This window comes from Ranitomeya imitator, chromosome 5, assembly GCF_032444005.1.
Source record: "Ranitomeya imitator isolate aRanImi1 chromosome 5, aRanImi1.pri, whole genome shotgun sequence".
Lineage (NCBI taxonomy): Eukaryota > Metazoa > Chordata > Amphibia > Anura > Dendrobatidae > Ranitomeya > Ranitomeya imitator.
The window spans coordinates 501,454,513-501,477,853 of record NC_091286.1 but is presented as its reverse complement, the minus strand read 5'-3'; the positions used below and the strand labels follow the sequence as shown (position 1 = coordinate 501,477,853).

At 43.8% G+C, this 23,341-nt stretch overlaps 1 protein-coding gene across 1 annotated transcript; it reads left to right on the top strand.

The window, feature by feature from the left end:
- Positions 1–39: 39 nt before the first annotated feature.
- TIPARP (TCDD inducible poly(ADP-ribose) polymerase) lies at positions 40–23,061 on the top strand. Its single transcript, XM_069727450.1, has 6 exons — positions 40–172; positions 3,639–4,583; positions 16,752–16,920; positions 17,019–17,200; positions 20,391–20,666; positions 22,399–23,061. The coding sequence occupies exons 2-6, from the start codon at positions 3,664–3,666 to the stop codon at positions 22,844–22,846; spliced, it is 1,995 nt and encodes a 664-aa protein (XP_069583551.1). The 5' UTR covers positions 40–172; positions 3,639–3,663; the 3' UTR covers positions 22,847–23,061.
- The last annotated feature ends 280 nt before the right edge of the window (positions 23,062–23,341 follow it).

Here is a 23,341-nt window from a genome sequence, read left to right as displayed (position 1 = left end):
GGGCCACAGGAAGCGATATTTAATGAAACATGTGAGGAAGCGCCGGCAGCGCACACAGGGCACGGCGGGATGGGGCGGCCGGCACGTACAGAGCAGAGAGCCGGGTAGGAGCCTCCCCGCACAGCGCACACCGGGCTGCCGCCTCCGGAGCGACCCCCCTGGTCTCTGGCAGGTAAGTGACCTGGCCGGACTACTCCTTGGAGATGGAACTTTGTGCGGAGCGGCACAGTCCTGGGATCACGTAGTGTGGGGCCGGGAAGCGGGGGGAGTCTGCTCACAGGACTGGAGTGTGTCTGTACGGACGGGGCACGGGACGGCAGGACGGCAGCTCGTCTCCCCCGGGCCGGCAGCAGCGGCAGGACGGCAGCTCGTCTCCCCCGGGCCGGCAGCAGCGGCAGGACGGCAGCTCGTCTCCCCCGGGCCGGCAGCTCGTCTCCCCCGGGCCGGCAGCAGCGGCAGCTCGTCTCCCCCGGGCCGGCAGCTCGTCTCCCCCGGGCCGGCAGCTCGTCTCCCCCGGGCCGGCAGCTCGTCTCCCCCGGGCCGGCAGCTCGTCTCCCCCGGGCCGGCAGCTCGTCTCCCCCGGGCCGGCAGCTCGTCTCCCCCGGGCCGGCAGCTCGTCTACCCCTGACCCGGGCCGGCTCTCCTGCAGCAGGCGGCAACTTGTCCTTGGTGCCCACAGTAAGTTAGTGTGCTGGGAGCAGAGAGGTGGTGCTGCGGGCATTGTCTGCACCACCTACCGTGTATTCCTGCAGTGCCAGTCCTACACAGGGACCATATCCTGCCCAATCCAGAGCTGTATATTCCTACAGTGCCGTGTAGGGGCCATCTCCTACATTATACAGAGCTGAATATCCCTATAGAACTAGAGACCGTGTCCTTCATAATCCAGCGCTGTATATACCTACAGTACATATAGGGACCATCTCCTACACTACAGAGCTGTAGATATCTATAGGACCATATCCTGCCCAATCCAGAGCTGTATATACCTACAGTGCCGTGTAGGGACCATCTCCTACATTATACAGAGCTGAATAAACTTACAGGACTACAGAGACCGTGTCCTTCATAATCCAGCGCTGTATATACCTACAGTACCATATAGGGACCATAGCCTACACAATACAGAGCTACCGTATATCTGTGGAAGTGCCATATAGGGACCATAGCCTACACAATACAGAACTATATCTGTGGAGGTGCCATATAGGGGCCATAGCCTATATAATACTGAACCTGCATAACCAAGCTCATCTGATCTGAGTAAGTTCTGTCTCTCCTGCTCGGCGGCTGCTCATGGACCCTGTATGTGGACAGAACTCTTCCTATTAGGGCCGATCCGTGCTGGTGACTGTATAGTTGCAGCTTGTCATTGTTTGTCACTGGTGCGGTGTACTTTGTGAAGACTGTGTACTGTGCACGGAGATAGCAGCACAATAGACAATGGTTGCTCATTATTTTATCATGTTACCCTGGAATGTGGACCCTCTGCCCTGGACCCACCATGAAATAAGTCCTTCTCCTATCCTGCGCTGGTGACCAGGGAGCTAATGCCCTTCCGATTCTGCATTATAGTTCTCTATGGACCTGTCTTCTCAGCAGACCATGGGTGCTGTGAGGGGAGCACCTATTGTAGGGGGCTCATGGGACCTGCTTGTTAGGCTTTAATGATGCCTCACTATGGGTTTTTTTTCTGCTTGATGCAATTCTATGAAATTATCTGAGATAATTAGCTCATGGCTGTTTTTGTTAAAGCCCCTTCTGTGACACGATGATTCCTGTTACTGATGCCGTTCCATTATGAAGAGTTCCTCATTCATCAGACGCTCGGATTTCTGTATAAAATCTCCCTTGTTCGTGTGGTGCGGGGCAGCGATCATATAGGAATATATACTGTATTGTTCCCATTTCTACCTTTCACAACTTCTTTTCATACAATAAGTAGTCGTCCCACTGAACTTTGTTTTCAGTCTTGTCCTTTTTATAGGACCCCTACTCCCCTAATGTCTGATAGCCACTCTCCGTACAGTAGAATAGTCTATTGTTCCCTGGTGTATTGTACAACATTGGGGGCTTTTCTTTTTTAGAGTTAGTGGTCCTTTTAAGTATATACAATGGGAGAAATTTCCAAATGTCATACCTGCTGACACTTCCCCTGTAGTTTGCCCTAATCCTTCCCCTCCAGGTGCACCTGATGGACAATGCCTTAATTGTACCTTCCTTTGTCCTGACTCTCCTAAATCCATTGGTCATGGTGGACCCAGTGAGGCACTGGTTACATGGGCTAGGCCAGAACTGGCTTTGTAAATGTCCCCAATATACATAATTATTGTACAGGGGGTCTTTGTAGTTTACTATAACAGAGCCTGACCATCTGCATGTACTTAATTCCTGGCTGGACAGAGGTTGTCTGCTGTTATAAGATGGTTTCTCTGGTTTTGTTTTTCAGTAGTGATGGAAATAAGGCCGTCTGCACTTGTCCTCTTTGTCAGAACTTTACATGGTTTTCAGTAAAGCTAGAAAGATCTGATGTTTGACTTATTGGCCCAGTGTTGGACATTGGCGGTCCAGAAGTCTCTCTGATTTGCTAGATGGGACTCTTTTATGTATATTATCTGTGGTTGTGTAATGGGCTTGTACTGTTGCCTAACCACGGCACGTGAAGGGTGGCACCCTACTGGCCATTTTGTGGCCACCCAGCAGGCACTCTGTCAGTGTATATTACGGCCAGCTAAGATCTTCTTACACCACTCTGCCTTGACCTAGTTGCAGTGACCTGATCTTTCCTATTCCGATGTCTCGACCAGTGTGATGCAGGCTCTGCTGTGATCTCCACACTGGTCAGCTGTGCTGTGGATGTGCGCATGGAAAGACGTGGAGTATATAGTCTACCAACCATTCAGATGCTATTTGGCCCAATCTCCTCCACATGCTGCGGAACTTTCTGCACGGTGCAGATTTCTGATGCAGTTCTATGGCCACTTCCTTTTAGATATCGCCCCTTTTAATTCTCAGAATCACACATGTAGTTATGGCAGATAGTATGTGGTTAGAGAGGGATCTTTTCCACCCTGAGCACTAAATTAACTTCAACATCTCGCCCTTTTCCATAAGGTGATGAATAAACTAATTGCTTCCAGTGTGACTAACTGTGGTTCCTGCAAAGTCTCCCGAAAATAAACCAGCGTTCTTCCCACTGATATGTGGTTTTTGGGTGTGTGAGGCACCAAGTCTTGCACTTGGGAATGAAAAACTGTCCATGTGAATGTGTCAGGCTGGGTGTGTCAGAGCGCAAGATAGTGAGCTAGACGGGGTGTGTGCGCGTACGCATGTGACCTTATGTCTCTGCAGCTTGTGCCTGTGTGTTTTGCTTGGCCTGCTTGTTACATACTGCAGTGCAAATAAAAGGTAAGACGTGTGCAAAATTCTCATGAAGCGATGAGCTCAAGGTATTTGTGGCTTCACATACCAATGTGCTGGGCACATTCCTTCAGGTCTGCTTCCATATGTGCGGATGATAATAGATGGTGGCGTCCTCTCAACGTTGGGTCATTTATGGTTGTGTACTTTAAGGAGTCTGGATTTAAGCATACCTCTTGCCGTGTAGTTATATTATGTCTTTGTGTCCATGTACATAGGACAGACTGGAGACTGGTGAGCAAAATGGAAGGCTCATTGCAACTAGTGGACTCAGAAATAAGTAAAGACTGTACGATGAAGGTTCCTGAATCATCTAGTGTGGATTGTTCCAGACGGTCGGAGAAAATTCCTCCAGTGAAACCGTGTTTCAAGAAGAAACCGACTCCAAAAATCTTAAACCCTGAGACCCTTCAAGCTCTGCGGCCAATTTTTACAAGTTTCTTAGGATCTGGGACTCTAAATGGAATATTTGTGTCCAATGATCAGTCTGGAAACGCTAGCAATTTATGTGAACCCCTTGTTAAAAAGGCACTTGAGAGAGACCAACATTGTCCTCAGAACAATGCACTAATATCTGGAGATTCCAGTCTTGGGCCGGTGACTGAGCATACAGCATCTGTTCACGCAACCCAAGATCTTGATGAAGACCAGACCAGTGGATTAGAGAGCACCGAACCAACATTTCCACCAGAAAGCACTAGTGGACCCTCTCCTACCACTGCCAACAGCTCCTTTCAGGATCCTCTCTTACAAACGAATTCTAGTGATTCCACCAACTCCTTAGACAAAATGTTAGAAAGTTACTCATCCGGGTTATTCCAGGACACCAGCTGTCAGGACCAATACAATGCGAGCCAAAACAGTAAGGTCGGGATATTTGAGGACAAAACTGAGGAGGCGTCTCTTCTTCTCGTGTTTGAACTCCTAAATCAGCTGCAATATCACGTCCATCAGAAGGATGGAGTTGACATTTGTGTGGACTTCTTACAAGGATTGTGTTTTTATGGTAAAGATTGCCAAAAGCATCACACGGTATTGCCATATCACTGGCAAGTTAGGAGGCAAGCCACAAGCACGTGGCAAAGTGTAAATGACGATTCCCAGGAACACATGGAAAGACTATACTGTAGCCCAGATAGTGACCGGATCAAACTGCGATATCAGTAAGTAGTTAATCTATTCACTGTACTTGATTGTTTTGTAGTTTTTTCTTACCTAGAGTAATGGTGTGATAACGTGGTGACAAGCCGCCCAGGAATTTCCAAACTTTGTTTCCCCCAAATTGTAATGTTACATGTGAAATATGGCCTAAGAATTCCTTTATGTAAGTATTCTGATAAGTCGAGCCTTGGCGATTAAGGAGGGATCGTGTTGGCTTAGATACTTAGAACATTTCAAAACACTTTATTTGATGTGATTTGTTAAATCGCATAACCCTACTTAATTTACAAAGCCGCCATTGTGGCTCTCCAGTCTCATAGCAAATAAGGCAACTATGTGAGTCACTGTGAAGTGGGTTAGTGAGGGAGGTCTACCTATGGGTACATATATTTTTTCTTTATTAGAATGTCAGATACTTTGAAACCGTTTCACAATTGTGCAGTTACAATGATTGCCATATACTAGTTTAGTTTGTCTTTGCTTGAGCTAGGATTATCTGACTTCTTCTGGCTTTCAAGAGTTGCATTTAATTATTAGACATGCACATTAGACTAATGTCGGCAGGCTAGGTTGACGGTCTAAGCGTACAAATCTTGTAGAGCACTCGGCTGATCAAGTGCTCTGTATGGAGATGTTGGGAGAAACTGCTGCCAGCAAAACTTTTAGCCAACAACTATCTATGGGGGTTTTAGGCCTCTGAATACATTGGGCTAATGTGGGACAGACTGACTATATCTACAGATGATGTTTGGGAACAGAGACCACTTGCTTCAAATTCCAGCATCCAATTCTTTTATTTTTACAGTAGAGATGTCTGACATGAGCTTACTGCTCTCCCCACCCAAAAAACGCATGCTGGTTCAGCGGTAAAACCTTGGAATAATTGCACATCCATGGCAGAAGTTATCTTCACATCTCTTGCATGGAATGTTGTGTGGGTTTTTCCCCCCTCTTGACAACAAGGATATAAAGTGATGGTGTCCTAGACTTATTGTGTGCCTCCCCCTGTCCTAGTAGATTTCCTTTTCTGCAGTTGATCTAATGTCGTCTAAGCACATGACGGCTGTAGCTAATCATTGGCCTCAGCTCTTCTACCATACATACTGGCGTTACTGGCCAGTAATTTGCTATAGTAGTTGCGTGGGTACATGATGAACCTTGGGTCAGTTTGAGTGTAAGAATGAAATAAATATAATATTCCTGAATGATCCAAGAAGCCCAGTGGTTGTGCTCCTACGTTTTCAGGTTGTTCTCGGTCAGTGTTACTGTTGGCCTTGGGGTCAATCAATAAGTTCCTTGGTCACTACAACCTGTCTCCAAGTGAACACAAGGCGATGCTGAGTTACCTGGTGACGAGACACAAATAATTGAGGCTCCCAAACAACCCAACCCAGCATATGACTTGCATCGTCGCCACATTACTTGGCCGGAGCTATTAATATCCTGTGGCTTTATGGTTGAGCAATGGACTGAACCAGGAAGGTGCTGGCTCCACACTTGACTTGGTCGAGAGTCCAAGGATGAGGCGGCTTCACTGGTAACCAGAGGCTAGGATTACATTGTCCCTCATGGTTTTAAACCTCGTTTCCTTGACCATGCAAAAAAGTAGTGCCCCGTCATCCATAACACTACCCATTGTTCTACCTTGATAAGTTAGAAAAACAGCCTCCCAGTTTGCCACCGCTGCTTTATTCTGATTTCACAATTTCGTAATCATTTATTTTATGGAGGCACCTGGAGCACGTCCTGAGAGAACCTGCCCATTGTCTGCATAAGCGTCGGTGTACATGATGGATTAATCAGACCTGAGTACATTGAGAACTGCAGGTACACAAGTCATGTGAGTTGTAATCGGCCTATTTTCAAGGGAAGTTGCCAAAGAAATGGCACCACACTTACCGATAGGCTGGGCCTGGTATTGCCTCTCGGAACCATCGTAATTGATGAGGGCAAAGCTGCAATAACTCTCAATTCATGGACAAAAGCAGAGCTGTTAAGGGGAAACGAAACAAAAAAAGCAAAATGGGATCACTTATTTGTACTCTGAAAAACCCCTTTAAGAAAGCTGTGATTAGTTACACTACATGGCAAACCCTGGCTATGATTACCAGACCTGGTAATTTAGGGGAGAACCCCAAAAATACATGTGTAATGGCCCTCTCTAGATAAAACCCAAATGACAAGCCCGCCCGTCTAGCTGTGAACTGTATTTGGTGAAGGGGTGCTGACTGAGCGCTGAATATTTTTACATCTAATTACTTTACCATAAAATTACATTGTGACGTCAGGGAAACCTTGCAAAATAAACCTGTTAGTTCCGTCCCATCCTATTTGCAATCCTAAAATATTCAGGGGAAAGAGGTTTGTTCCCTGTAATTACAATGATTATTCCCCATGGAAGGAATGCACACCTGTGCAGGGTGACCTTACACCCCCTGTGTGCCAGATCCTCATCATCCTCAGGGTAAGCACGCTATGCCACTATAAGCGCAAATCCTATCAGGAGACTGATCATTCACACTTGTTTATGGAGATGAGTGAACCAAAATGGCCATCAGGGCAGACATTGTTCTTCCTTTCCTGTACATTAATCCCATTGTTGAAGCCAACTGTGAAGTTTTACTAGACTCTGCACAATTGTGACTTTTTTTTTTCAGGTCTTGATGCACGATCGCTCCATTACAGGTTTCGTGTATGTATATAATTTTTAACACATTTCCTCTTTTTGTCCTTTTCTTAATTTCATATCTTTCGATTGGCATCCCAGTTTCATTGTATGTAATACTAGCATCCAACTGAAAAGGACATCTGAGTAGTCGGCTGATGGCTACTTTCAGTACTCTTGTGCCAAACTGGTTTAGTGCTCATACCATGCAAAATAAATGCTGGTGCAGACTATGCAATATAACTGTAGGAAGAAAGACCTGGTCTAGACACATGTTCTGCAGTTATTGTAGTCTATTGTGCCTAGAGATCCTGGTGTCCACGGCAGATGACCATGGGCTGGGTAAGCAACGACTCTCTAGAAAGAGTAGATGACTAGTGATGAGCGAATATAATCGGTAATCAAGATTTCTCGAGCACGCTCGGGGGTCCTCCGAGTATTTTTTTTTTTTTTTTTTTTTTTTGTGCTCGGAGATTTAGTTTTTCTTGCCACGGCTGAATGATTAGCCAGGCTAAGTACATGTGGGGATTCCCTAGCAACCAGGCAACCCCCACATGTACTTATGCTGGCTAACAGATGTAAATCATTCAGCCGCAGCAAGAAAAACTAAATCTCCGAGCACTAAAAATAATCAGAGGACCCAGAGCATGCTCGAGAAATGTCGAGTAACGAGTATATTCGCTCATCACTATAGATGAACTATTGGCAGCGTGTCACAGAACAGTCATGGCCGCTGCAGACCATGTTCTGCACAAGTCCTACATTTAACTCTATGCTCTCCAGGACTCGGCAACGCCAGTGACAAAGCTGCAGTAGACTGGGAATGTCGTAGGCCTTTAAATGCCTGGTTTGAGCAGTCTGGGTCCCATCAGCCTCATGTTTTGCCATTTCCATGTGAAATCTGACTAATTGGTTTCTACTCCGACGATCCAAGACGCTGGGGCTCTTTGAAGAGTCATCCTGGAGATTCTGCAACCACAAATGGCTTCATTATTTGTTTAATAATCAGTTCAGTTTTGGGAGCACCTGTAAGTTGGCGGGGCTCGGGCTCTAGTCATTTAACCCTTTGCTTAGTGCTTATGGCGCAGCATTTCCCTCTATTCCCCCAGAGGGCTATCCATTCATGCCTCCTGAGCATGTGCTGTAATGCAGTGTTAGCAGGCACAGCTGAGCGCTCCAGTCCCACTGACCCACTTCATGCTTTGTGTCCTATACTTTGTCTGGAAGCTGCAGGTGTCCCCCGCTGCCTTCATCTAAGTCCCGGGTACAGTGTGATCTGTGGAGCGTCACACTCGACCTATGCCTCGTGTATAATGCCGTATGCAGCGCAGTGAGGATCCGCTCTGGCCGTCTACAGCCCAGTGAGGAGCCGCTCTCCTGATGAGGGCGGTACCAGATAACATTCCTGCTTTCGTGCTATCAGCGGCTTACTCATTCATTCCTGCAGATTACTGGAAGATGAGAGCTATCGGGCGGATGACACATTACCTTTAATGATGATCCAAAGCAAAACGCTCCTTTATTTTTATCCACGTCTTCTGCAAACACGTTGTTTTGGCTTTGTTCTATAACTGGAGGACATTTTCTTGTATTGCTCCTTATTCAGTTGCCTGCTCTCGCACTGGCATCAACCTCTGTAATAACCCAATGTCCACTGCCCCGTTACCCCTTGTGGGAACCCTGGCTGGCTTCATCTTGGACATCATGGTCTTTCATACTCCCAAACTCCACTATTTTTGCTTTTTTATCCAGAGTAGCTGGCATCTAAGTAACCTCATCGGGGGGATTATTTAAAAAAACATTTGGAGCAGTTTTAGCTCTTGTGTGAACACTTCCACATGTAGTGAGGGGGTGGGGGATTCCCTCACAACCTCCTCCTGAGAATTTCCATAACCAATTTTTTTTATTTTTTTTTTATATATCCGCTAATGATTATCAGATAATCCCTGAATATAAAGTAACTGAATATAAACCTGAGTTTTTTTTTTTTTTTTGTTTTTTTTTAATCCCATGCAAATCATGTCTACTTTATAAAAATCAGCGGGTTTGTAGCTAGGAGTCTGCTGACTCTTAGGATAGGTCATACAAAGGAAACTAAAAACTGATTATATTAATGCATTTCGGGCTCATAACCACTGCCAAGCCCGTCGTCTGCAGATGGCATGCACTGTGCCTGACCTGCATTTTACATAAGAGACTTTACCATATGTAGGTTACCTCTGCAGTCAAGTGCTGTGTTCATGCCCACCCTGATCTCTGCAAGCTCCCATGGTTTTGTTTCAGTGCACAAGTCATTATGTAGGGGTCTGTCTGCAAAAAAAAAACAACTTTCTATAATGGTTAAATGGAGCAAGGAACAAAGCCATCAATTTGAGACCTGCAAACAATCTTTACTAATGGACTCCACTTTGCGTATCAAAGTCCTTATCAGTAAAGCAGGATGTAACACAAAAAAGTGAACGGCTCATTTGTCCGTGGTGCCGCACCGATCTAACACTGGCATTTCTCTATTGCGTATTTCTATATAAACCTCACTATTTCTGAGTGTCGTGAAGCAGCGAGCCACAGACTAAGTGGTTCGTGTAGGGGCTGTTTACCTTCGATCAAGTTTATTACTCTAATTTCTTTATTGGATTGTCTCCTATGAGATCATGAAGCTTGTATAAGCCAGTTATACCGCAGGATATAGTTTGTAGAGCATTGTCTCACACGGACTATGGTGGAAATTGCGTTCACCCTATATTGTGCAGTTTCTCACAAAGTATGAGGGTGGTTTTTTTTTTTTTTTTCTTTGCCTTAAGCTGTCCATAAAGCAGCAATAAGTTATGTGGCTCCTTCATTATTGGGATCTGTGTGGGTCCAAAAAGTTATGCCCTATGGTATCATTAGGCTGTGGCAAATCCTAACAATTTGCCATCACTTAATATGGTAATATCCAGTTGTATAAAATGTAATTTTTTTTATTTATTTTTTTATTTAGCAAAGCTTGGTATGGAATACATTTAAAAGATTTCATTTAGTGGGGTTAGAGGACACTTGCATTGCATTCTGTGTGACAATTGATCCTGTATATTATCAAGCCCCACTCTCCAAGTCATGATTTCAGTATCCTATGGAAGACCTGTGAAATTTCTGATTCATTACTAATTCCATTGTTCGTGACCTGTTGTGAGCCTTGAGGGCTGGAGTTGAGAAGCGCTGCTGTAGAGCACCCTTGTCTTATTTGGTTGACTTCAGCACTTTTGGTAGTCCTTTATAGCGTGTTACAGAGTTCCTGAAATATACAGCTATTGTCTACAGACGCTACTGTAACATTTTTAATATCCTGTGACAATTTAGTCCCTCGTCTTCGTGTAGACCATACTTTGGTTATGTTGTCCACATGTGCCTACCAATGAGCTGAGGTTACCTGTACTTCTGGGTGACCTAAAGTTCTATTCCAGGTGAAGGCACGATCACAATAAGACCATGTGGATCTACCTAAACCCTAGTGCTCATAGCGTGTATGTACATTCTCACACATGTTCCTCAAGCATCATAGTGCACAAAGGAAGTGATCATTGTCTCGGGTTCAGTGTCTCATGTGCTTCGAGAACAATGAGAAACAGAATTCAGGAACTGAAATCCTGTGTTCAAAAAGGTAGTTCATGACTTCGCAAATTTGACTCTCCACACTTTTTCACGTGCTGAGGAATAAAATAAATGTAAATATGTAGAAGCCCTCGAGTTGCTCTTGTTTCAGTTTAATGACGATCCATATAGCCACCTTATCTCTCTCAGCTTTCCCAGGCATCTAATAGATTTTCCAAGCCAAGCAATGACAAAAAAAAGTTTACGTTAGAAAAAGGTGTGGTATCCCTATAACACAGTAAAAGTATGGACTGTCCACAGTTCACTTGACTGGCATATTTGGGGCTGTTGGGTTCAGTAGACCCGCAGATGGTCCTTTTCATCAAGGTCCCCACAAGGACGGTCATGGACATTTTATCTTTGACATGTTGATTACCGCTCACATCATATTGCTTAGAATAAGGGACATGTGTGGTTTTTTTTTTGTTTGTTTTTTTATACAAGTCATCGCTACCGCTTGCACATGTTCCCAGGCATTCCCAGCCTTGTGACACTTGCAGTAATGAAATGGTGCTGTCTGATTTTTAGTCTCTGAACAAAGCATCGAAAACAGCACATTGCGTGTGTCAGTCTCCTTACTCTGTCCTAAATAATCCCTTAATCCAGGCTGTATCTTCTCGTATTAGTCTACAGCCCTGCACACTACATATGTGTGTGGGATGCTGTGTATGGAACAGCGATGCATATGGGGGTTACGCTTCTGTTTGGAGAGTAAAAAATGTAGCCGAAAAGACTTGTCCTGTACAGCCACGGGCAGCAAAGACTTTTTCTCAAATGTTTTATGAAGTTAGCTCATTTTGGTGTCTTACTACTTCATTGCTTGTGTACAGCAAAATTTGTTTAAGACAACCAAAAAAAATTCTTGCCACAATATTCAGAAGGTGTTTGGTTTTTTTTTGTTTTTTTTTTGGGGGGGGGGTGGAGGAAAGTTAACTTTTCTCTCCAATCTGGTTGTTGGACAGCCCATAGACATGATTGGCATGGTCCACCAGCAATGGGACTGGGACCTGTTGTGACTGTAACATTCAGTATTGTCATTGGACCCTGGAAATAGATGAGTTACTAGTGACCATTGGCATTGCCATATGTGACACCTGCGTGTCGTGTCCCTGTATAACGTGATCTAATTACCCTAGGCTTTTCTTTCTCTGGAAATCTGTAGAGCAAGTCTAGAAAAGGTACAAGGAGCATGAGTCTATTAAACTTCAGTCAGTGACCTCCTCTTCCTCCACACCCTCGCCGCCTGCTTTATATTCATCTGTCCTCTTGTCACGCAGCAGCCTGGGTAATTATGGGCTGAGGATCTGTAGGTGTAAGTGCACAGTGCCGTGATTAAACTATGTACTATAATATCCGTCCTAATTAGCCAGTCAGCTTTCCTACTGGGTAGGAGGCACGCAGCACCTCGGCGAGAAGTGCAAGGCTCGAAATAAGGATCCCGCTGCAGCCAAGTGACAGAATATGGGGGGGAAAAGTGAAAATCAGCTGTCATCTACACTAGCTAGGACATTAAGTTCACAGCTGTTAACAATCCTGAACAGAAACGTATTGGTCACTTAAATGTTTGTACTACAGCCAATAATGGCGCCATTGCTGGGCTCCTGGACAGCAAATATACATAGAAACTTTGCCTCTCCCACCGGTTTAGCATCCAGACTCTTGTAGTTACAATATTTTCAACCATCTTGTCTTTTTCATTTGTTTTGGAGCTCAAGAACCACCTCCTACCTCCCCAGCATCTGGGGCTGGGGTGGCTAATTGGCTAGTGTGGCGTTAAATCGCATGTGCGTCACTCCGCAATGATGGCGGCGTGTCTGGCATCTCCCTTGGCAAGAACAGTGGGCACTCTGAACTTGAGCCATTCATGTATTACATAGCTGCTGTGTACTGTGATATTGACTGTTCTATGGCCGCTGGTGTTGGTGGGAAAATAATTGGTTTGCACAGGGTCCTGGAAGCGGTGGGCAGCATGTAAGTAAATCTTCTTTTTCATGGACCGTAAGCAGCAAAATGAGGAAGGAATTCTAACAAAGTACATGCAAACTGTTTTCACTAAACAATAGTGTAGTTGTCATTGGAGGAGAACTTGGTTGTCTGCCTGCCTCTAGCTCAATCTTTCTCTCTATAGAACTTTATGAGCACCAATTGTTTCATGTCGGACGCCTCTCACATAGCCAATACAGATCTCCACTTTGCACTGACGAGGGGCAGTACCCCAACCCAGTGTCTGCCAATTGAGATTCTGGTTTGGCTATTATCCTTATCTGACAAGGCTCGTTAAAGGGTTGATATTGACTTCTAGGATTGCTACCTTCCAATAGGTGGCAGTAGAATTCTAGTCCTCTTCCTCCCTGAAGAGACAATTGGCATATTTCCCAGAGGAGCATTGCAGCTTTAAGTCTCCTCATCTCGGCATGCTTAGCATGTCAATCTCCGCAAGGAGAAACAATACTTCTTGGATGTCTTGCTTCAGTAATAGGACAACCTGTATTCACGGAATACAGATTCTACCCATGAGTGAGAATGAACGATCGATCCAGGAGGTGAAAGGGGATTTCTCTGATCAAATATATTACAAAGTTTCTTTATTTTCCATGTGTACTACTGGTTTATTAGATAACAAGTAAACTGGTAGTTTTTAAAGCATGAAATGCGTTTTCTGGTTTTATCTTTAGCATGTACATGATTTTGTGCTGCTCATCAAAGCCTTGATAGTATTTGAGATTAATATTTCTTTTGTAGCTGACTCTAAAGCCTGCGTGTGGGGTTGTGCCACAATAATGATCATTGATCTGTAAATGTTAATTGTGAGTGCAACTGTTACATACCTGTATATTATACATTTGGGCGATCTGTCACCGTTAGTTCGCCGGGTCCCAGTTTAGTTGCTCATGCTGTTTAATCAATCCAGCGAATGCTGAACGCCTCTTCTTCGTAACTGAGCATGTCTGTGTACCTGTACAATGCATAGGTGGTAGGTTTATCTAAAATACACCCCTGTATTGGTATTTTATCAATCCACACCTTGTTAATGGCTGTACCCCTGTGCAGAGTACAACCCACTGATGTAACGCAATGTTACAGACCAGTCAGGACAGCGTAGCTCCCGGTAGGAACAATCTGTACCAGTGTATTGTGTGCGGTAATGAGGCTTATGTGGCCAAATGATACCACCGCAAACAAAGCGAAGATCCGAGCTGACTGGAAGATGTGACTCTTGAGAAACGGATGACAAAACTAGAAACTAAGGAAACCGGGCTGTTCATCAACACTGGTGACAACAGATGTGCCCATGCTGTTTATATGGAGGTGTCTAGAGATTACCATCAGTTTTTAACAGTTTTGTGACCACATCATGGGATGTAAACTTGTCAGGCTTCCTGTCGCAGATCAGCCGAATGTGGCTGCTTTCGGGCAGCTGACGGTGTTGTGGTTATGTTCTGGATGTCTAGTCTTATTTAGGGCTTCACAACTTTTTAAAGGGTACGTCCACTTATAAAATGTACTTGTACAGCTACTCAGTCAGTATCTATGTATAAATAGGGGGATATTAAGAATGGCAAAAATATACCGTATATATTTTTTTCCGGTCCCAGAATGAGTCCAAGTCCAGAACAAGCTGCTCTTAGCCTGTGCATGGCGTGACCATTCTGCATATGATGGTAATCTATCGTAGAGACAACCATTTTAGATGGTACTCGGCAGCCACCGGTTCAGATAGTAGTTGGACCCTACCCAATTAGATCTGCTTCTTAATGCTAGGGCTATTACCCACATGTCTGAATGTAGCTCTTTACACGCTGGGAGTGAATGGTTACTGTAGGGCAATGGTCCATTTAGACTAGTCAGTAACTGGGAATACGGTTTCCTGATGAGCAGTCAGTGTAAACAGGTGAGCAAACGCCTGTTGCGATAATCTTTAAACTTGCTTAAAAATGATAAGCAGCACATTGTTCTGTGTAAACAATGTGCTGCAATAATGTGACATTCTAGGGATCATACTGACTATTCTGTGCACATAGAAAACTTGTGGGCCAGTAAACCACCGCCGATCTACGTGTGTGTGTGTGTATATAGCCAGTTGGCTGTCATTTTAAGAGCATGGATTGTGCCATGGCAACCAGCATAATGAATCTGATATATTCTGAACTCCATTCCAATCACTACATGGCTAGTCTTTCCTGACCAGCAGTCTTGTCCAAAAACTGAACTGAACCTCAATCTCGCTGACCCAGAGACCGATGCATGTCTGACTCCTGTAATAACTCCATTGTTAGACACCGCCTTTTTGTCAGGCTTTTCTTTTATTGATCACATGCTTTCCGTTCTGTTGGCTCCTTCTGTCATTAAATATTGAGCCCTATTATCTTGTCCTACTGTTCTTTTCTATACTTCCTAATAACAGATGGAAAGTTTTAGACGTGGACTGGATAAACTCCTCCAGCATAACTCCCCATTGGAGGTTGACGTACTGCAGTGAAGTCACGGTTAATGACACCTATTCTAAGAAGTCTCTGTATTGCAAAATGTCCAGCCCCAGCGAGGAGCTAGCGTGAGACACTGTCGCAGCCTTTCTTATTTATGGTCGTGCTAAGCACATATTTAGATAGCAGTAGTCTGCCCAGTTACGCTGATGCCAGAAATTCCTTCCTAGCATGCACAGATCACATACATGGCGTGCTGTATAGGGCCTGTCAGTATTTCTGGGAATTGTGCCTTGTATTCAGTGTATTTCTTCTCTACGGTCCGCGTGTCTTTAGGTTTTCACGAGCTGCCACTTCCTTTGTTCCAGTGTTGCATTGTATGGCGGATATATTACTGGTTAATACGGGTACGCGTTACCTTGGAGATGTGTGAAGGTTAACTAGTTGGGCTGTATCTGTTAAACCAGCACGATCAGTACACAGGAGGGCTGAGCATTTTCAGTTCTCGAGAAACAGACTTGTATTTAGGAACGGTGCCCAGTTTAATTTTTCACTCACGTTTCTGCTTCCAGCTGTCGAACAGATGATCCCATTTATATCATCATTAATTCCTCACTTTTCATTCAGATGGCCTTGTACAGGAAAATCGCACACGGATTTCAGATCTCCGTCTTGGTTCTGTGCATGTTGGGTTTAGTCAGCTATTGGGAAATTGTTCATACCTGCAGTATTTAGCAATTTTGGAAAATTTAGAAAGAGAAAAATCACTACAGAGTTCTAGTTACCTACTCTGGATGTAGCCTCATTAGGAGACATTATTTTGTACCTATCATTGGGCAGTTTGGGTTCTTCTGAAATCCATTCACATGAAGGGCTCTGCCACAAATGTCTGCAGTAAATCTGTGTATGAATATAGTCTTGTAGAATAGCCCATCACAGCCCTGCTGGACCCTTCATTAGTCTCTTGTGCCATCTCCATTTGCAGCCTGTAGGTTGCCAGTCGTTTCTTATAGTATTAAAGCTGTACAACAAACCAAGTTGTCACGACTGAGAAGTGCGTCTTACTCGATGTACGACAGACGTTGATGTGTATGTAGAACCAACATTCAAATGGGGCACTCTAGAGCGCTAATGTCTGGGATCCATGGCCACAACAGGGCTGATCTACAACTTGCTAATAGAATTTTTACTGTTGGTCTGAACTGATGGCCTCTGAGTAAGAGTAGCAGCAGGGTAAATGATGTCCACCATAGTCCTGACTGTCGCCTACCAATAAATCATTGTTGTGAGTTCTGTCCAGTCTATATGTAAACTGGGAATGAGATTTCCACACAGGTAGGCACCCTATGGTAACTAATGCGTTGACACTGTAGTAATTTTGCCGTATAGTGTAATCTTAGATGGCTAGTTGTTTCCACTGACTAACCATATATTGCTTTGTTTTTTTTTAGGGGACACGACTGTATATTAAACTTGGACTCCATGACTATTTTTGAAAGTCTTGAATTTGACCAAATCCGACGACTGTCTACTCCATCTACCTCTGGCGATGCCTCGAATTACCATACAGTTTGGAAATACTATTGCAGAGATCACTTTGGGTGGCGAGAGTATTCAGAGGTAAACTATTATCAATCTGTTAACTAATTACAGTAACACATGAACTGTATAAACTGTCTTGTCTTTCTATGGTGGTGACTATTTTTTCTGTTTGACAGCCTGTTGTGAAGCTGATAGAGGAAGCGAACTGTCGAGGGCTGAAGGAAGTCCGATTTGTTACATGGCACAACCAATATATCCTGAACATTAAAGATGGCTTCCAGCAGAATGCTTGTTTCCGAAAGGAGATCAAAAGGCGGCCGTTATTCCAGTCTTCTGTCCTGTTATTGCCACATCTCCAGTAAGTGGAAATCATTTAAAGAGCTCTGATTTAAAATCAGGAATCCAATCTCCTATGTGTTCTGTAGTGGATCATCTTAATGATTGTTGATGTGGGGGTCCATGTTTTAATCTTTATGGTTTGCCAGTTGTCCTCTGGGTGTACTCGTGCTTCTTCACATCTATGTAGGTACTTGTACTCCATCCATTGTCTGCCTGTACTCTTAGCAGATTCCATGACCTCAGCGTGGCGGCTTATGGCAGTGCACAGTGGTATGACGGCACAAATTCTGTTTGCTTGGCTTTCCACAAACACAGCTGGGTCTGAACCAAAATAGTCCTGACCGCCGGTAACATCCTACACTGTGAACCTTGTCGGAATATGTCATGTTCCTCGGTAGTGATGACTGGAGCGGATGTCTACGTTTATCTGGCGCGTCCCACGGTGTAATCTGTTTTGATCTGAAGCTGTTTATGGCATTTCTTGCACAGCTGGTGGCAGGACTGTACAGTCCTGTATTTAGGAACACGCTGTTTTCCTGGAGGCCTGACATGCATGGTCTAGTAAGGGCCCCAGGTTACACAGGGAGCCTTTGTGAGCAGTTGCACACTATCAGAGTTCTTAGAATCTCCATAGATTCATTGGCAAGCTGCACGTAGGAGGTGAATGAAAGGCAAAAAAAGCAAATGTTTTGTCTATTTTTAGTTTGGAGGTATACGCCAGTCTGACATGTTTGAGCTTGATTACCTCTAGCTATGAAGAGTTAATGGAGTGGAGGCAGCAGGGCTGGTGTCCTGATCTCCATTAGCACTTACAGGAATGTGTTCTTTATATGCTGCAAAACGGATTTTTAAAAAAAATGAATATATATTCTATTATATTTTCAGTATAATGGCCTTGCGGTGGCCGATCACATGCCCTGTACGGCAGAAGTGGCGGGCGGCTCACTTCTGTTTATATCGCACGATGTGACACTGGCCTTTGTTTGTATTGGCAACTGGGCACCCTGCTAGGAGGAAGCTCCTGATTCATTACTGGGTCATAAATGGTACAGTTTGTTGTGTTGCTGATGGAGATCATTGCTTTTATCTTCCTGTTTACACTCTGTTATGTCCCTAGCTCTGCCATTACTAAGGCCCTGGCTGGCAGTTATGCCTTGCACTTCTCATTCCTCTCCGTGTGTTCTGTATATGACCATTGGCTTGGATGAATATTGTGAAAAATGCCTGTGATTAAAACTGTTTAGTCATAGCAAACATGTACAGCATTTATTTAGCACTGATCTCCAGCAGTCCTATAAAAAAATGAAGGTAGCCGTGGCATGCATCCACGGCCACTGCTCCATACAAACTAGTGGTCTATCTGGTTTGTAAGTAATCCTATGCTGTGGATAGGCAATACTTTGTTAGGGCTTGTCACTTACCTTAAATATTACATTTTTTTTTTCACCTCGTATAAATGCTAGTATTTTTAATCTTGACTTTTTTTTTTCTTTTTTTTTTCTAAGATGTGACCCTTTTTTTCTATATGTAATCTCTAGTTTTATTAGCAAAGTGGCACCCACTTTGCTAATAAAACTAGAGATTACATATAGAAAAAAAGGGTCACTTCCCTAACTTTTTTCTTTATAGGAGCCCCTTTGAGGACCATACCCAATTTGCTAAAGGTCAAGTGCTCAATCAGGACTGGTGTTTTGTACGCTGGCGTTAATGAATTGGGAGCATCTTAATCCAGCGCATGCATAATTCCGGGGTCACGCTATCAGTATTTAGCATAAGTATCTGTAAGCCAAAATCAGGAGTGGAACAATCAGGAAAAGATAAGGAAACACATCACCACCTCCTGTATTTATCACCTACTGGTTTTGGCTTACAAATACTGAGGTAAAATAATGAACGTGTGAACATGGCCTAAAAGATTGTGGGATCTAATGAATTTGGGGAATCTTTCAGCTACTGTTCACCACCATAAGAAATATCACTTCATCCTGGACTGGAGCACACTTCTGTGGTGATTCATTCCTTTTTTTTTTTTTGCGTAGATTCAGTTGAATCTATCAGCTGTGCTTCCCTTTCCCGGCTAAGCATGGCCTACTTCACAAAGTTGTAGGGACTGGCGCAAACTCCAGAAGTCACAATTTTGTTTTATAAAATTAGGATGAAAATTGCTTGATTAAATCAGGGCGGCCTCGTTTTATATACAGTGGGTGTGGGGTGTTATACTGAATGGGTAAAAAGACCTGAGAGCAGCAGCATTTACACCAGGTGAAAAATGACACATTTTTTGGGAAGTGACTTGTCCTCCAAGCTTTCCCCATCCCCCATATGAATCTGTTTCTTTTCGGTTTTGCTCATGAATCTTTAACACTTGAAGTGAGCAGAATTCTAGCAGTCAGTATTAATAAGCCACCATACACATATAGTATATACTGTGCACATAAACCATATAAAAGAGGTGACGTTGTTAAAGCCTGATCTATAAGGAGTATTAATGGAAGGATTATGGGTTTATTTTCTTTTTGTATCTCCACTGGGGGGTCCATTATTCAGCAGATTTTGCTTTGCGCCTCTCCTGGTATTAATCATATGAATGGGTTACATTAAGAGCAGAGTTGGTTGCATACTCCGGTAATTTTGTCTGCCCGGCACAGCGCTCGTCTGTCCTCGCCCCTCCCCCCACCCCAATACCATTTCCGAGCTGTTGCAGAATGAATGGTTTTACAATTCTAATGTTGGCTCAGCTTGATATCAATTACCCCTACAAGATGTAGTCTATAACCAGCCACATAAGACTGCTCTCCGTTTCTGACTGCTTTTTAGCTTGTTTGCCATTTATTTTAAGGCTGTAGTTTTTAATTAGTATGCCTTATTTTGGGATTGGGTAAAAAAAGATTCTCTTAAGGTAGAAAAAAAAAAAAAAGTAGCCCCAGTGCACAGTACAGGAAATGACAAGTCTTTGAGTTGCTCATCATATTACGTGCTATGTGGTAATTGACATGACAGGGCTCCCCACCTCAGGCCCTCCTTACTGCCCTGGTTGGGCAAAGTCTGCCTGCATTTACAAGAATCCATTCCTCTCTCATATATGAATGGTCTTCCTTTTCGGGATTGTTGGAAAGCTGGATGTGAGCTCCTGGTGGTTGTTGTGTTATGGACTATTAAGCTTTGCTTTTCCATAAAACTCTATTGACTTTTCCTCTGTCTCGCCCTAGGACACTGAGCGGACTATCCCCAGCTTCCCCTGCAATAACTGACGCTGCAGCTCTGCAATTCTTATCCCCTGTTGCTGTCACTGCCCCGAATTTCTACCCTGAAACCTGGATTCCCATGGACTCATCTCAGGAGTTTGTCCAAGTGCCTATGCCAAAGGAAGATAAAAGTTACAGAACGGTTTATTCTTTATTTCACAAAACTGTTCCTGAAACCAAGTACCGAATATTGAAAATAATCCGAGTTCAGAACCTCTTCTTGTGGGAAAAATATAAAAGGTAAATGTCTGTGTGATGGGAACCTTGCCTGATTTTATAGCTTGTCCACTAGTTGCAGCCATTATCTGTTATCTGTCCCGTAATTTGCATGGATCACCATTATCATTGTGCAGCTGGGAGAGAAGGTGGTTCATTGTTCTAGCAAATGGTGAGGACCCCACCAATCTAACATTCATGATCCATTCAGTGGAGAAGGGCTTAAAGGAGACTTCCAACCAAAAGAATAAGTGCTACTATAGTCTCAGACTCTGCAAAATATCTTCTGACCCATGCACAAAGGAAATGTCAGCCGCTTCCACACACCTCCCCACTCCAGTTATGTCCTCCAAGCTGCATTGCGGAGAGGCAGAATTACACTGGGGGTTGGGGAACTGAGGGCACGAGAGTTTGAATTCCTTTTTTTTGTCCTCGCACTTCAGTTTATTAAATCACATTCTTGAGAGGTCGATAACAGAGGGGATAGATTACATATTACTTGTTACTGGTTGGCTCTAGAAAGCTCTGCCATTGTCACTTCATGGTTCGTATCTGAAGGTTGTAGTTAATTATTTCCACCTTTTTGCATCCACATATAACATAAACTAATCTGAAGTTAGAGTTCAGAAAGTACTTTATCAGATATCTTGTGTAGAGACCCTCCCCCACCACCACCAATAATGAGAACGTGGTTCCTGTAAAGTGTGACAGGAGCTGTTGTCATATGTGCACTACCACTCCAGCTCTGCACTTGCCTCCTTGTTAGTCCTTAGACTTTGTTGCATCAATAAGGGTTCAGAACCACAATGATGGGTCCTGTGTCTGCCCTGGCTATTAGTTTTCACCTAACTTATGGATAACTGATAGGATGTGCTGGTAGGTCCTCTTTAAAGAGACTGTCCCGCCAGGTCAAGAGACCTCCAACTTTATTTTTGCTGCTCTGTTCAACCCCTTTCCGACGTGGCATAATACGCATATGTTGGATTCTCCCTGTTTGTTGTGGGTTCTGGTGCTGAGACTGCACCTTTTCCAGGCATTTGACAGCTGATCTATGCAGCTGACATGCCCGAAGCAGCCGTGGGTGGAATCATGACAGCGGCATTTAACTTGCGCTAGGAGGCGTGTCACTGGCTCCACCCATAGGCGATCCCATCACATGATCACGGGTCATCAATGAGTGGACATGACAACCAGAGTTCTGCAGCAGACCTCTGTGGTTGTCATTACCAAATTGCTATGGAAAATAAAAAACAAAAAATTAAAAGCGCCCCCCCCACACACAGAAAAAATTCCAAGTGCAGTGAAATTGCCCCAAAAAGTGCAATTCCAGAGGTGAGGTGGTTTAAGTGTGTTTTTTTTTTTTTTTTTTTTTTTTTTTTTTTAGCCATGTTCACTGCACTTGGAATTTTTTTTCCCTGTTTTCCAGTACACAATATGTTAAAATCAATGGTGGTGTGCAAAAATACAACTTGTCCCACACAAACAAGTTCTCACATGGCCATATTGACCAAAAAATAAAGTTATGGCTGTGGGAAGGAAGAAGGAAAGCAAAAAACAAAAACTGGTCCCTGTTGACTTGGTGATGGCCTTAAATTCTATTTAAAATATAACCCTTTATTTAGAGGACCTGTCACTTGAGATGTGGTATGACAGTGGTGATCAGTTTTGTATTTGTCTTCACAAGCTGAGTACTGTGATGGAAGATCCAAGCCTCCTTGAACCATAAATATAACTTGTGTTATCACCTTTCTCCTAGAAAAAAAGAATTTATGGCCAGGAAGATGACCGGACTGGACAGGATTATGAACGAGAGACATCTGTTTCACGGGACCTCCCAGGATGTTGTTGATGGGATTTGCAAACATAACTTTGACCCGCGAGTCTGTGGGAAACATGCCACTATGTTTGGACAGGGCAGTTATTTTGCCAGGAAAGCAAGTTATTCTCACAATTTTTCAAAGAGGTCACAAAAAGGAGTTCACTACATGTTCCTGGCAAAAGTTTTAACCGGAAGATACATCGTAGGGAATCACACCATGAGGAGGCCTCCTCCACTCAACCCAGGAGACATAACCAGCGACCTCTATGATTCCTGTGTGGACAACTTCTTTGAACCTCAGATCTTTGTTATATTTAACGATGACCAGAGCTACCCGTATTTTATTATTCAGTATGAAGAAGTTGGTAACACGGTTTCCATCTGAATGAAGTGATGCTGCTACAGTCAGTCCTAGGAATCCTTATTTAATCTGACAAATAGACTAAGGAAAAACCTCCCTGAAACTTCCAAGCTCTGTGAGAATGACCAACAGTGCACTTGTTAATAATTTATGTGCATATTGTAAATATCTTTCATTGTTAACAGTTTCATTGTGTGCCTTTTTGTTAATAAAATGTTTTATTTATGTGCGTAAATATCCTTATGTTGAAAGACTAATTTGTTCTGTCTGGATGCTTTTATTTCCGGTGCCTCTGACACTTTGAGGCTAGGGCTTTATGGAGAGCTTCTGTAGAACATGGTTGCCCAGACTGCAGTCCTCATGGCCCCAAACATATCAGGTTTTCAGGATTTGCTTAGTATTGCAGTTTTTAACCCCTTCATGACCCAGCCTATTTTGACCTTAAAGACCTTGCCGTTTTTTGCAATTCTGACCAGTGTCCCTTTATGAGGTAATAACTCAGGAACGCTTCAACGGATC